The 14667-nt window shown below is 44.7% G+C and overlaps 1 protein-coding gene across 1 annotated transcript in view; it reads left to right on the forward strand.

Annotated features, from left to right (window-relative positions):
• Positions 1 to 12918, forward strand: part of ADPRHL1 (ADP-ribosylhydrolase like 1) — a gene marked incomplete at its 3' end in the record, with an annotated part of 15111 nt that extends 2193 nt beyond the window's left edge. The window contains exons 3-5 of the mRNA XM_010295194.1: positions 6138 to 6263; positions 8919 to 9059; positions 12791 to 12918. Coding sequence (XP_010293496.1) covers positions 6138 to 6263; positions 8919 to 9059; positions 12791 to 12918 — 395 coding nt within the window. The remainder of the gene's footprint in view (positions 1 to 6137; positions 6264 to 8918; positions 9060 to 12790) is intronic.
• Between the last annotated feature and the right edge of the window lie 1749 nt (positions 12919 to 14667).

Genomic DNA, 14667 nt, shown 5'->3' on the forward strand with positions numbered 1-14667 from the left:
TGCCCTGATAACAACTGTGACTGTCTGTCTGAAAATCCCCACTACGCTCAGCCCTGTTTCCTTAGCCATGACCCTCTCTTTCTTTATGATAGTTTTGTTTCATGATGCGTTGAATTTCTACTTCAATAACAAGCACGCAGCTATGGGCGCACACGTACATACATATACATACAACGCAATTAATCTCCAAAGCCTCTAGAAGACACCACACCGTCCGAGGATGTAGACCTGGACAGCCACAAGGTGATGGCAGCTCACACAGACGTTGCGCTGTGTCGGTGCGATGCTCTACCACTGCAGCACGTATCGGCACCGCTCAACAGCATTGCTTATTGATGCAACGCTGTGGCAGAAACCCGGTGGCACAAGGCCATGGCTATTTCTGGGTCTCTGCAGTCAGTTTTCTCCGACACAGAAAGCATCCCTTACTCGGCCCCTGCTCCTCACAACAGCTGCTGGGGGGGAAAAGGATCCCCTCCCTGTGTATTCTGCCCACCCTGCTATTAGCCAGGCAGATCTGACAGAGTGCCCCTTTGGCAGTTGTTGTATGTTTTCTAATTGACAGCAAGTATAAAGTTTGGTCAAAATAATTGTGGGAGCTGACGGTGGCCCCGAGCAGCTCCTGACTCCTCCAGCAGTGGATCGTGGCTGTTCCCCAGCCCATTGCTGTGTTGGAGCCACATCTTTTCTTTTAGCCTTCCTCCTCCCCAGCTCTCCGTGATGACCTGTTTGCTCTTGGGACACTCTGGGCTAGAATGTTCTAAAATTGATTCCTGCCTTGAGTCCTGGCAGCTAAAACCTTCCTTCTCTATCTGGTCTGACAAATATCATCCTGAACATCTCAAGAAGCCTTTTTCCACCATGAGAGCAAAAGAACCAGGGACCTGAGGTGGAGATGTTCAGCCTACCACGGGACCTGACACTGTGTCACCGTTTAACCCCAGCCAGCAACTAAGCCCCAGGCAGCTGCTTGCTTGCTCCCCCCATGGTGGGACAGGGAAGAGAATCAGAAGAGTAAAAGTGGGAAAAATCATGGTTTGAGATAAAGACAGTCTAACAGGTAAAGGAAAAGCCGCGCACACAAGCAAAGCAAAACAAGGAATTCATTCACCACTCCCCACGGGCAGGCAGGGGTTCAGCCATCTCCAGGGAAGCAGGGCTCCGTCACGTGTAACAGTTACTTGGGAAGACAGACGCCATAACTCTGAACGTCCGCCCTGCTGCTTTCTTCTTCCCCCAGCTTTATATACTCAACGTGACATCATATGCTATGGAATATCCCTTCGGTCAGTTGGGGTCAGCTGTCCCGGCTGTGTCCTCTCACAACTTCTTGTGCACCCTCGACCTCCTTGCTGGTGGGGTGGGGTGGGAAGCAGAAGAGGCCTTGACTCTGTGTAAGCACTGCTCAGCAATAATGAAAACATCCCTGTATTATCAACACTGTTTTCAGCACAAATCAAAAATATAGCCCCATACTAGCTACTACGAAGAAAATTAACTCTGCCCCAGCCAAAACCAGCACACACTGCTATGGACATAATTAACTTTTTAATTGAGTTTTCACAGATTTCTTCTCAGGGCAAAAACATTCCATGGGCGTTGAATGCTTAGCAGTCAGGTGATGTCTTGGATGGGCTGGAACCCAAATGCTGTTTTCCTGTGGCCATTTTACCTTATCTCACTTCTAGCAAGAATTCATGTCACAGCCTTCATGGACCAGTGAAATCATAGCTTAGGTAATTTTGCATTGCTTATATGAAGCTCCTCTTCTCAAATTCATGTGGGCATAGTCAGCACACTGAGTTCTTAAGTCAAACTTCCCTGTGTGTTTCTTTGCCACCTCATGTTGTGCTTATTGCCACAATCATTGCAGAGGTACCTGGGTTACATTAGAGGCTGGTGAGATTCCTGTGACTGCCAGAAGACCTGCCGAAGGCTGTCTAACACCTTCCACTTTAAGGCTGCTGCATCCAAGCAGGTCTTTATTTGCAGCTACTGGAGTGGCTGTGGGGCTTCCTAGTAGCTCTTGAGAACAGTGCCTTTTTGCTGGTGGCATTGCTAGAAGAGCAAGAGGAAAAAGCATGAGTTAAATGCAGAAAGTTGGGGAGCAAAAATGAAGAGGAGGATAAGCCGCAGCGGGACAGCAGATAAAGGGGCCGGGCTCTGAGCTGTCATGCAGAATGGTCTGTAGTTACGAAAGACACATCGTCTTCAGGGCTTAGCAGCCATTAAGCTGACCTTTATTATTCTACAGATGTAGAGTGAAGAAAAGCACACTGAGGTATTACATACTAAAAGAGAACAATGTCGTGCATGAATGAACATGATGTAACAAGTGTCAACATGGCTTTTGTGAAGAGAAGTCACGCCTCAGAAATCTATTAGAAAGCTCATGAAATAACCAAGAAACAGGAGGAAAAGGGAGACACCGTGAAGATGGTCTGTTAGGATTTCCAAAAGACATTCAACAAGGTCCCTCACCAAAGGCACTAAGTGATGAGGCACTAAGTTGCTACAGAATGACAGAAAGATTCTCCTGAGGATAGACAACCGGTGAAAAGAGAGTAAATAAAGAGCAGGAGATGGCAGTCTCTCTTCTCCAGAGAGAAGGAGGTATCTGTGTTGGACCTGTGCTGTTCAACATGTCCACAAACTATCTGGAAATACAAGTGCATAGTGGGTCAACAATGTCAAACATAGTATGATGCAGAGTTGTGGAAGATGTTTACAATGATGAATAACTGTGTGGCACAGCAGCAGTACCAAATACAATGCAGAAAAATGAAAAGTCATACGTGATGGGGGGAAATCCTAATTTTACATACATAATTGCAGTAGCTGATTCAGTTACCCTTCAGGGAAGGCACCATGGAACCATAGCAGTTCTACAAGAACATCACTTCAGTGCTCAGTAAGAGCCAGAAAGCAAATATACTGTTAGAAATGACTGGGAAAGGGACGGAGAACAAAACATAAAACATGTTTGTGCCACTGTACAAATCCATAGCTGCTGTTCTTTGATTACTGTATAAAGTCTGGTTCTTCCCTCCCCTCAAACCGATGTAAGAGAACTAGAAAGGATATGAGGAAGGATGGTTGGATTAGTAAAACACTGCTTCCGTAGGCTGTGATGTCTGAGGCAGTAAGGTAGAGAGTGTAAAGTCATAGATAGCTTGGAGAACATGAACAGGGACAGAGAAAACTCACTGTCTCCTCCAGCACACGAATAAAGGACTTCAAACGAAACTGGCAGGTCATGACTTCAAAGCGAGCAAAAGGAAGGACTTCTTCACACAACAACGAATTAAGCTGCACAACTATTTCCATGTGAGTTCAAAAAAGAGCTGGGCAAATTCACCCAAGGGAAACCCTTCAAGGATTATTAAGCAGAAAGACGAATAGCCAGCTGCCTCCTGGATCAGGGAGGCAAATTGTCAGCAGCTTAGTTAGTACAAAGGGGTAGTGTCATCGTACTTTTCTTTTACTCTTTGTTAAGTATCCTATCCACTGGCCACTGTCAGACATGGTAAGTTAGGTCAACCTTTGGTCCGATCGTGGAGGACAGCCCTTATGTTCTTACACATGTATCTCTCTCACCCATTGCTTGGGCTGGTCGCACTGTCCCTTACTGCCTTGAATCAGATGGTAGGCACTGAGACGTGGGGGCTAACAGCTGCTGATCACCTGAAGGCCTGTCTAGGCTTAATGTTACTCCATGTGATGGAATTTTTTGGTACCAAGTTTGCTTGTCTAATTCTGCAGAAGGTTTTAATATGACTTCTTAGACTGGAGAAACACAAGGCAGTTGCAAAGACCAGAAACTTCAGACCAGCAGTAAGATTACTGTAGCGCATCCTCCAGTTTGGATATACTGAGAGATGTTATTTAATGAGCAGCTCTGTGTAGCACAACACCCTTCCCTGCTCTTGGATAACCATCATGGACACACTGTGCCCTTTGAAGGAGCCAGGATTGCACAGTGAAGAAGATTCCCATCTGCTGCTTTATGGCTTTATGCTTTTTATGGCTTTATGGCAGCAGATGGTTTAATGAAGAGCTTGGTCCTGCAAGCAGGAGAAGGTATGTTCTCCCAGCTAAGCTGACTGGTGCTCTGGAAGACTGTATTTCCTTCCTGATTTTTCCTTGTGATTTGTATGTGATCTGTGGGATAGGCAGACAGTTTTATCTGCTCCTGGCTCCTTAATAACCAGGCACTACAGCTGCAGCATATGTGAGATACAGGAGCAAACACACCATTTGCAGGACAAGTATCCAGCCTTTTCAAGAGGAGCAGTGGCCAAACGTGTTCTGGAGAGGATCCCTTTCACTGTTGTAAGGAAGGCTAGCAAGGGATGAGGAAGCAAGCTCTGAGCTTGCAGGAAATAAAATGGTATTTTGCAAAGCCTTTCATGTCACATTTATCAGGTGTTTGGACTTTTTTGGAAGAGTTATTGCGTGCAAAATTTGCACATCAGACTGAGGAGGAAGCTAACCTAATTAGATCACCTAACCAGGGTGCTCACTCAGGATAGCTGCTCTCCAGGGAGAAGAGCTCTTCTCTCAAGAGAGAAATTCAAATCCTAGTTGGTCTGTATTACACCTGGAGATGCCAATGGGTAGCTTATCTTAGTTTGGCTCAGACTTCAGTTTGGCTTGAAGTACATCTCCCTGCCTTTCCCACCACCACACTGTGATCACACTCATGATCTTAGGACACCTGAGCTGGAGCTGCTTGGGGTGACACTAAATGGCAAGCAGTGCTCCAAGGGAGCCCCTGGTGCTCTGCACCCACAGCGGGCACAGCCCAGGGCTCTTCTCGGGACAGGTGACTAAAAGCCCTGACCCTGGCTCCTTGGCATTTGTTGCTTCAGTCCACTCTGGCCCGTGAATTACTCCTGCTATGCCATCATACCAGCTAATGGAGACACAGCCTTTCTCCACACCACCTCTCTGGGAAAGACAGGGAGACTGTGCTCCTAACGCAGGTTCCACAGAGGCTAAAATTAGGTGGCATAAATATGCCCCTTATCTTCCAGGGCCCAAGTAGAGAAATGCTGATTGCTCTCAGCTATACCCAAGGTCACTGGGAAGTGTGACTGAGCAAAGACAGTGCTGAAAAATGTCAAGTACTTTGAAAAATCGAACCCTATCCATCACAGGGTGGGTGCCTGCAATGAGTTGATTCTTTTTTGGGCATTGGCTCACCAGCTGAAAAGAGGAGATAATCACCTTGCTGGTGCCTTGTGAAGATAAGCTCATTAAAACTTCTGTGGGATCCTGATATTACTGTGATAAGCATTGCAGAGAAACTCATTAGTAAATTTAACTCTCCATTCAATGAAGTGTTTAAAAGACAAACACCTGGGATCATGCACTCAATGCTGAGGATTGAAAGACATTCTGAATTAGCTATTCAATAACTAAACTTTGCGCTGCGTGAGGCAGAAATTCCCAGGACCAGGCTCAGGTGGGTGCAGGCTGTAGCATAATGAGCGTGCACACAAGCACTAATTTCAGGTTGCGCAGGAAACCTCAGTTCTGACACTGCCTAACTTTGGAAGATTTGGCTCCGTAGCCTTTATTTTCTTTTTTGGGCACATTATTTTTTTGTGTAGCAGAAACTATTTTGTGAACTACCAGAGGGGCTGTCTGGCATGCATTAAAATCGTAAGATCAACTGTGATACTCATACAAAGTGTTTTAATCCTATGCTTTCAGCTTGAAGACTACTAAAATAAAGGTGTAGTAAAAGCCTATCTGTTTCTCAAACTTCTCTTCTAGTGCTGGCACGTGGAGCAAGCAAAACAGCGGTGTCAGCCAAGAATAAGTAAAGGTGGCATGAGAGTTTGAACCTAACAAGTGCCGTGAACAAGAGAGCACACTGCTTTCTGAACGCGCTATGCTCTTTGTAGCACTTGAGAATATTGGAATAAACCTGTAAAACCAGAATGACTGTGTAGAAGCAAAATTCCTCGCAAGAAAATGTCAAAAGTTCTAACTCACTTTGCATGCTAATTTCCTGTTCCCTGAGGAGTTCCCACACATGATTGGAATTAATAACATGTGCTTGTTTCACATTTTATCAAAATATTTGATTTGTCTCCCTTTAAATGCGTGGCATTATCTTTTTGCTTTAGGTTCTGGATTTGGAGCATCCACAAAAGCCATGTGTTTAGGGATGCGGTACTGGAAGCCGGAAAGGCTGGAGTCACTTATTGAAGTGAGCATTGAATGCGGACGAATGACTCACAACCATCCTACAGGTAATGTCCGCTGACGTATCGGCGTGCCGACGTCCCTAAGGCTGCTTTTCCCTTCGGCGGGCACTAACGCGGCTCCTGTGCATTCACCTGGTTAAACTGCTTCTGCTTTGCAGACTCCAAGGCCTTGGTTTGAATTTTGCTGGGATAGTATATACATGTATATATTACTTATATAAGCTTACATATTTGCCTGTATGTTACACAAACAGCAACCTCAGGCACAGGACTTTTCCCTCCTAAAATCCCACAACCCATCTTGTCCAAAGCATATTCATGTCACTTGCCCTGACCAAATTTTAGGATTCGTGGATGTCTAGATGAATTGCTGTTATCATGCAAGTTTATGGTTCAGGGGATAATAACATTTTTCTCTTGACAGGTTTTGTCGTATCTAATCACTGTAAGTAAAGGTAAAAAACCAAAAAATCTACCTCCATATACTTTAGGACACAATCCAAAATATTCTCTAAGCAAAACATAAGTAAATAGATTTAATGTTGTTTTGAATATTCTGGTATGTCAATCTAATAATTTTATGCTACGTAAATTTGTATTCTGATAATTTTATGCTAAGTAAGTTTGTATTCATTCTGTCTGCTTTAAACAGCAATAAATAAAACTGTAATGAATGGTGACATGTTCAACACGCTCAGTGCTCTGAAGTAGTCAGAAAAACCATCAGGATGGCATAAAATTAGAGGAAAAGAATTCAAAGCAAAGCGAAAATATCATTAAGCCAATATATAAAGGCCCTGGTGCATTAACAGCAGTAAGACTGCTTGCAGTTCTGGGTCTCCCACCTCAGAAAGGACTTACCAGAGCCAGAAAATGTCAGCAAGGAGCATCCAAGTCATCAAACGCCTTCCATACAAGGAGAAATTACATCCAGAAGGAGTTTTCAGCTGAGAAAAGACTAGTGGCATGGCAGGGAGGCAGGGAGAAGAGGGGTGGAAGGGCCACCATGAACCTCACTACCATCCTGCAAGGTGCCAGGGAAGTGTCAGTTGTGATTCTCATAACTCAAAGATGGGGACAACCCAACTGACACGTCAGTCAGGACGGAAACAGACAGACGAGGGAAATACTTCCCCATGTCATGCGTAGTTAAGCCGCAGACCTTGCTGCTACAGGCAGCTGCAAAGTCCACAGATGCGTCTGAGTTCAAAAGGAATCAGGCAAGTGGACGAGAAGGGCTGTCACTGATAAAAGCAATCAAACGCTGTAATTAAAATTGCCCCTAAGCTAGTCCAGAAGCTCTGGGGAGTGGAGAAGCCAAACCAATTAGGCTCACTCTGTATTGGCATTATTTGCAGAGCCAGAAATGGCAGCTGGGGCTTGCTTGCTTCCCCGGAGAGGGGCAGGAGGCTACGTGAGGACTGCCAGGAGCAGGACAATGGCAGGGAGAGGGAGCTACCTGAAGAGCAGGGAGGAAGAGACTGCCAGACCCCAAAAAACCTTCTGGGCATGTTGCAGCCTCCACCACCCTCTTCACCACCCGCTGCCTCCTGCTAGCCCTTTGCTTCACCCTCTAAACCCTCCACTGCCACCTTCACGCTGAATGTGACACTAAAGGGTCTTCATGGCAGTTGGGTTAGATGCTGTCTATCTGAGTGAGGTCCTTTGAGCTGGCTCTACCTGGGTTTTTATTCTTTATGAAAGCATCTGTTGGATCCTGCGTTAGACGTGCCTTTGGCCTGACCCAGTATCACAGGTCTTAGGCAGAAAGAATTAGCACTCATCTCATCTGGACTTGTAACCTCTTAAAATAATTTGGTTTTACCTTCAGCAAAACACACAAAGTTCATGCTTACCTCTATGCATGAGTGAATGCTTTTGGACCCGTGCACGGAGAGAAGCACACACATCAATCCTTTGCTCAGCTGGGGCTTGTTTAAATGACTGAGTTGTTTTCTTAACCTTCTTTTGCACATTGCACTGGGTTGATTTTATTGCCTTTGGCAGAATGCCAAGAGCACAAGCAAATATGAGAAACAAGCCCCTCTGTTTCTGATGCCATGGAAGTGTTGAGTGCCCGTCAACAGAAAGTTCATCTCAACTGTATTTGTATCCAAAGTGGAAGACCTAACTAGGCAGGCAGGCAGGCATCATGTCTTACCTGGACAGTTGCTCCTTTCCACTAAGGGGACATGGGCTTGTACCCTTAGAGGAAAGAAGCAGTTGTCCAAGACAGACACGAACTTGTCCCCTTAGAGTAAAATGAGCCAGAAATACTGTTCGATCTAGCAACTACAGCCCTTGGGCTGGATGACTCAGTAAGCAAGGTGATATAGCTTGTAATCGAATCGCTTTGCACAAGTCAATTATTTCATGTGACTTCAGTTATAAGATTTTCAGTATCACATTAGTGGATGATGTTTATTTTGGACACCTACCTCAATTTCTGTCATGTTACACCACTGAGAACAGAAGCTCCCTTCTATGTAAAATAAGTTGTAAACCAACAGGCAACGCACATTAGCCAAGAATCTCAACATGCCATGAGCCAGCCTGCAAACAGGCGGAGACAGGTTATGTGCATTCGTTAATCTACCCGACAGCCGTGAGACACTCCACTAATGATTTTATGAAGGACGTGACAAGGATGGCAAGAGCACGGGCTGTGCGTTGCTAATCATTGTTACCTATGAATTCCAGGCTTTCTAGGGTCCCTATGCACAGCTCTCTTTGTGGCGTATGCAATACAAGGGAAACCCCTTGTGCAGTGGGGAAGAGAGATGATGAAGGTTGTGCCGATGGCTGAAGAATACTGCAAGAAGACCATTCGCCACATGGCAGGTAAAGTGTCTGAATCAAACGAGCTGTTTTCTTAAAACTACATTTAGCTAGAAAGACGCTGGAGAAACGTCACTCCTCAGCCTCTCCGTTTTGCTGCTTCCCCTGCCCCGTCCCATCTCCACCATCTCCCAGGCTGTTCTCTCCTGCTTTCTCTGCTCAGACTTCAGTTCTTCCCAGGTGGTGCCACCTTCTTCTTCTACCGTCTGTTAGCTGCCTGGTATATTGGTGGCAAAAATACGAAGAGAAATAGCAGTGATAATGACCTACTGCAGTTTTATTTTTAGGAAGTCTTCAAAGATTTCTGGGCAGGGGGAGGGAGGAAATGATATTTAGCAGGTTATTAGGCAAACTGACTGCTGAGCTATGAATTATTCAGCTCTCTTCCATCAATTCGCACAGTCCAATATTTTCCATAAGAAAACTCACTGACATTCCTCATTTTGCCAGGAAAAGTTCACCTGCAGATGCCTCCTGACCAAGAGTTAGCTTTTGACCACAAATTCAGATTTGACTCGTTGCTTTTCTGAACAAATGTGTAAGATACAACCTGTTCTATCCTTGTTTTAAAACAACTGAGCGTAATACAACTATTGAAATTGATATTGCTACTTTACTAATGTATGTGATCTTCAGGGCAAAGGTATTTTAGTCCCTTCTTGCCAGGCAGTGATGCGTTTGTAATGATGAGACCTGCCGTGGACAGATGAGTATCATAACATTAAAACATTGAGGAAAGAGGTTTTTCTGTTAATCTCAAGGGGCGGCTGTTGAGAAAGATTGAATTCCACAGAAATCTTTACTCAAGACCACTCAGAAATGAAGATTTACCCGGGAAGGAAAGCTGCTGCTTTAAAAATCTGCAAGGAGCACCAGGGAGCCTTTGTGAAAGACCCCACGTTTTTCGCCTGCGCCTCATTGCGCACCAGGATTTTTTTAGCCGAGACCTATGAGGAGCAGGTGCAGGATTAGTGTGAGCGAGCTCCTCTCTGAACGGCTTCGCAGCAGGTCCCTGTCACTCCACCCGAGCAGGACCCCTTGGCGTGGAGGTATGCGTGTTGGACTCCTGAGACACGCTCTCCAGCGAGTGCCCATATTGTTGAGCTTCGTCCTATTTTGGTAGCGGGAAAAGTCTCCTGCATTAAAGTCAAGCTCCTTGGCTGGTGAGACCCACTGCGAAGCAATCCTGCCAAACAGACTCCTCCAGTTCTAGAAAACTCTTTTTTAGCTGCGTTATTTGTGGATGACAAACACGGCGCTCATTCGCAGAGGGCTCGACTCAACACCCCTCTCTGACATTCAGTGGCCAGATAGTCCCATGGACCTGAAGGTGACCGTCGTCTCAGGCTGGGCTTGAGGGATGGGGCAGAGCCTCGCTAGGGCTGGTGGGGTGGGATTTCTGACCATGTTACAGCCTGTCCATGCAAACAAAATCTCCTGTAACTGCTTGATTCCCTTGTTTCCAAGCCCGTGCATTGGAATAATCCCACTTCCTTGTTTGTTGAGTTGCTACATAGAAAAACATTCATTTTTGAGGCATTCATGTTTTATGGTCACAGGGGAAATTGGGAAAAAAAAAAAACCCCACACACAAAGAAAGAAACCCATCAGGTCACCTGCATTTCTAAAAGCAATCTTGTAACCAGCTGCTGAAGTGAGTGTCAGTAGTTTACTTCAACCAACAACATTTTCTTTGTGTGACTTTTTTTTCCTCAAGATGCTCTCCTTGGCCTGATGGCCAAGAGTGCATTTTCACTCTAGTTTTTTCAACACCCCCATTTTTTTAGGGTTCTAATGAATTGTTTCCTTGTAATCAAGCAAAATTTGGGCATGGACTCAGAAAAAGGGCAGCTGGGCATTCCCAGTCATGTAGAGCACATGGCTGAAGATTCATTCCTGTCTGAGGATGGGGAACCGGCAACCTTGTGAAAGTATCAGGTCCTACAAGACAGCTTAGATTTTTTTTACATGGACTTGAACCACTTTAAAATTCTTAATTGCCAAAGAAGGTCACGTGTATGACCTTTTAGGAAAAGAAGCAAAATTAGATTATGTTCTTCAGAGAAATGGTTTGGTTGTGTGCATGCTCCTCAGCCACTTGCAGCACAGAACTGCAGAGGCAGGGAAAAAGTGGCAATGATCAATTTTATTTTAAACTGTACACCAATAGTTCCATATTGAGTTGTCTGTTTGCCTTGGCGTATTTATCCATCTGGTCCATCTCACTGATTTCTAATTCCTTACCCCCATCAACTTCCCAAGTAGGGTTTCACTCAGGCCTCAGTTCTGCAGACTAGTGCATGTATATGTGCTTAACAGGTCGGTGTGGCTTACGTGCCTTTTTAAGCATTTATAAAAAGGTCGAACCAGAGCACTGACTTGAAAATAAACTGAATTTAACAAGATTATTCACACTCACAATCATAGAATAATTTAGGTTGCAAAAGGACCTTTAAGATTGTTGAGTTCAACCGTTAACCTAGCATTACCAAGTCCACCACTAAACCATGTCCTTAAGCACCACATCTACACATCTTTTAAATACGTCCAGGGATGGTGACTTAACCACCTCCCTGGGCAGCCTCTTCCAATGCTTGAAAACCCTTTCAGTAAAGAAATCTTTCTTAACATCCAGTCTAAACCTCCTTGGCACAACCTGAGGCCATTTCCTCTCATCCTATCGCTGGTTACTTGGGAGACGCGACCAACACCCACCTCACCACAACCCCCTTTCAGGTAGTTGTAGAGAGCGATAAGGTCTCCCCTCAGCCTCCTCTTCTCCAGACTAAATCCCAGTCCCCTCAGCCGCTCCTCATAAGACTTGTGCTCCAGACCCCTCACCAGCTTCGTTGCCCTTCTCTGGACACGCTCCAGCACCTCAATGTCCTTCTTGTAGTGAGGGGCCCAAAACTGAACACAGGATTCAAGGTGCGGCCTCACCAGTGCCGAGTACAGGGGCACGATCACTTCCCTACTCCTGCTGGCCACACTATTCCTGATACAGGCCAGGACGCTGTTGGCCTTCTTGGCCACCTGGGGCAATGTTAAGCATGATTAGAGGTGTCTTCCTAAAAGTGACAGAAAAAGGAGAAAGACCTATGGTTATTAAAAAAGACTTATTTCTATGGGCACAGATAGCAGATGTGTGTGTAATTCATCACTTTTACTACATTTGATACATATTATATGCAAATGGAAATTTTGTCCTTTCCTATCTGCTTTTTCCTGAAAGATCACACAGAAATATAGTGAGAACAGAACAGAAATACTGGAGAAATTATGTGATTAAAAACTGATAACTGAGGTAGGAAGCAATTTGTATTTAGGATGTGTAAGCATTTTAAAATATTCTTTAATCATAGTAAGGAAATACAAAAATTGGCATACAAATTTTTTCCTCTCTTTTTGTTGGCTCTTATCTTTTACTTGGAGTGTTCCTCAGTAAGTTCTCTAAAAATCTCATCTTGATGTATCTTAACGTAATTTTGATGTGACATAAAAATAGCACAAGATTCTGAAAATATTTCCTTCTTTCACATCTTCTGTTTCCAGTTAGATTCCCCATTCCATATTAAAATGCATACTTAGTACATGTGCCTGGTTAATGTACATTATTGCAAAATACCTAGTTTTTCGTGTCACTAAATAATGTCATTTTCTTTAAAATTTGTTAAAGTAGAACTGAAAATATTGCTGGAATTAAGTACTACATCATTCATTTCTTTTGCATTCAGAATATCAGGAGCACTGGTTTTACTTCGAAGCCAAGTGGCAGTTTTATCTGGAGGAGAGAGAAATCAATGAGGAAAATCAGAATAAACCTGTCTTTCCGGACAACTATGACGCAGAGGAGAGAGAGAAGGTAACTGCAACTTCAGAAAGCACTTGGAAAGGCTCCGAACTGAGAGGGGTATTTTATAACCTAGAGACACACCAGTGTTTTTCAACCGTTTCCAGTGCCAGAGCAGTCAGGAAGCCTTAATTTTTTTCTACATTTTCAAGAAAGAAAAAACCAACTCCCATCCTTGGCCCAGGTATGCGTTAGCGTAAAAAAAAAAAGCAGTTGCCACCGGTCCTGGGGCTGCTGCAGTGGGAGGAAACAGTGCAGAGGGGCAGACCTAGTGGTTAGAGTGATGCCCAGAGCGGGTACAAAACATAAGCCACAGCTGTTTGGGGGTGGAAAAGGCAAAAGTCTCGGCGGGGGCTCTTGTTAAAGCCTGAGTCCCACAGAAATCCCCCCGGGTACTAGGAGCTGGACTTGGTTATGGCCCTTCGAAGAGAAGACAGCCGTCCTAAGGGTTTCTCTGCCAAGGCAGGCTCTGCCCAGGCTAGTTTTAAGTGTCGTGAGAGATGGTGTTTCACCACGTCTCATGGGATACTATTTTACAGCGTACATGATCCTTCCTTTGCCTCATGACTTCTGGTCATATCTTCTTAACTCAGGAGAAATAATGTGTCTTCTTGCCTGGTGTTTACGGCTTTCTGATATGTGCTGGCACCTCTCAAAGCTCTCCACTTAGCAGCTAAGCAATAAGTATGTGGTTCTTGTCACCTTTTCCCATAAATCAATCCTTTTTTCCAGACTATTAAAGCACAGGTCTATTCTGAGAAGTCGCTTTGTATATTTTTAGGTGCTCTTCTACACAGTGAAAAGTGCCCATGAAAGATAGATTGACTGTGAATAATAAGAAATTGCTCACTTTAAACATAAAGAATAGATCTTCTTCCATTTTTTTTAATTAATTCAGTGCCATGAACTTGTTACTAGTTTTTTGTTCCTTCCAGTTCTACTGGAGTCTTAGCAGCTCTTTAGGAGAGATTAAACCCAACAGTATTTCCCCATGATCATTTCAAGAGAGAACCGCATGAATTCCTAATGCAGAAATAAAATTTGCTTTCATTACCCCAGCCCAACTAGTTTGGCCTATTGAGCTATTTATTTTGATGCACAAGAAAAGGAAATGTTGCTTGACCCTCAAACCCCACCACCAGCCCGACAGAAGTCAAGAGACTTTATTTGCTTATGAGCCGAGTGTGTTAATAGCCGTGGAAAGAATGAATGAGGAGAAGGTCACCGTCCTGCCTGCCTTTTTCCCAGGAGGGCTTTCCTTTTAACTCCCTCCAAGCTATCTTGCCACTTGTGTCCGGAGGTAGAGCCGACTGCCTTTCTACAGGCAATGAATAAAGCGCCAGCATCGGGCATCGCTCTTGCTGACAGGCCACTGTAGGCATGCTCCTGCTCGGCCAGGCGCACCTCTCCGCCGGCACATACCAGCTGCAGGTATGAAACTGAAGCCCTCAAATGTGGCTTGGATCGACCTGAGTACGTTGCAGAGTAAATTTCCCTCCGTAAAAAGAATTACACCTCGAAATGCCAAGCGGCGAAGACCCCATTCTGTATAAGCAGGTATACAGCTTAAATTTTGAGAGAGTTAGAAATGTGGGAGTAAAAGATAAATTACCCCTTCTTGGATGTATAAATACAAGATGAGTCAATGTAGGACAAATAATTTTCCAGTGATGCACGTTTGGAAGATGTTCGATACAGAGCGAACGGGCAGAAGCTGCGCTGCTGGATCAGGCTTGCAAATAAATCACTCGCCCCGCTCGC

This window comes from Phaethon lepturus, unplaced genomic scaffold (assembly GCF_000687285.1).
Source record: "Phaethon lepturus isolate BGI_N335 unplaced genomic scaffold, ASM68728v1 scaffold8629, whole genome shotgun sequence".
Lineage (NCBI taxonomy): Eukaryota > Metazoa > Chordata > Aves > Phaethontiformes > Phaethontidae > Phaethon > Phaethon lepturus.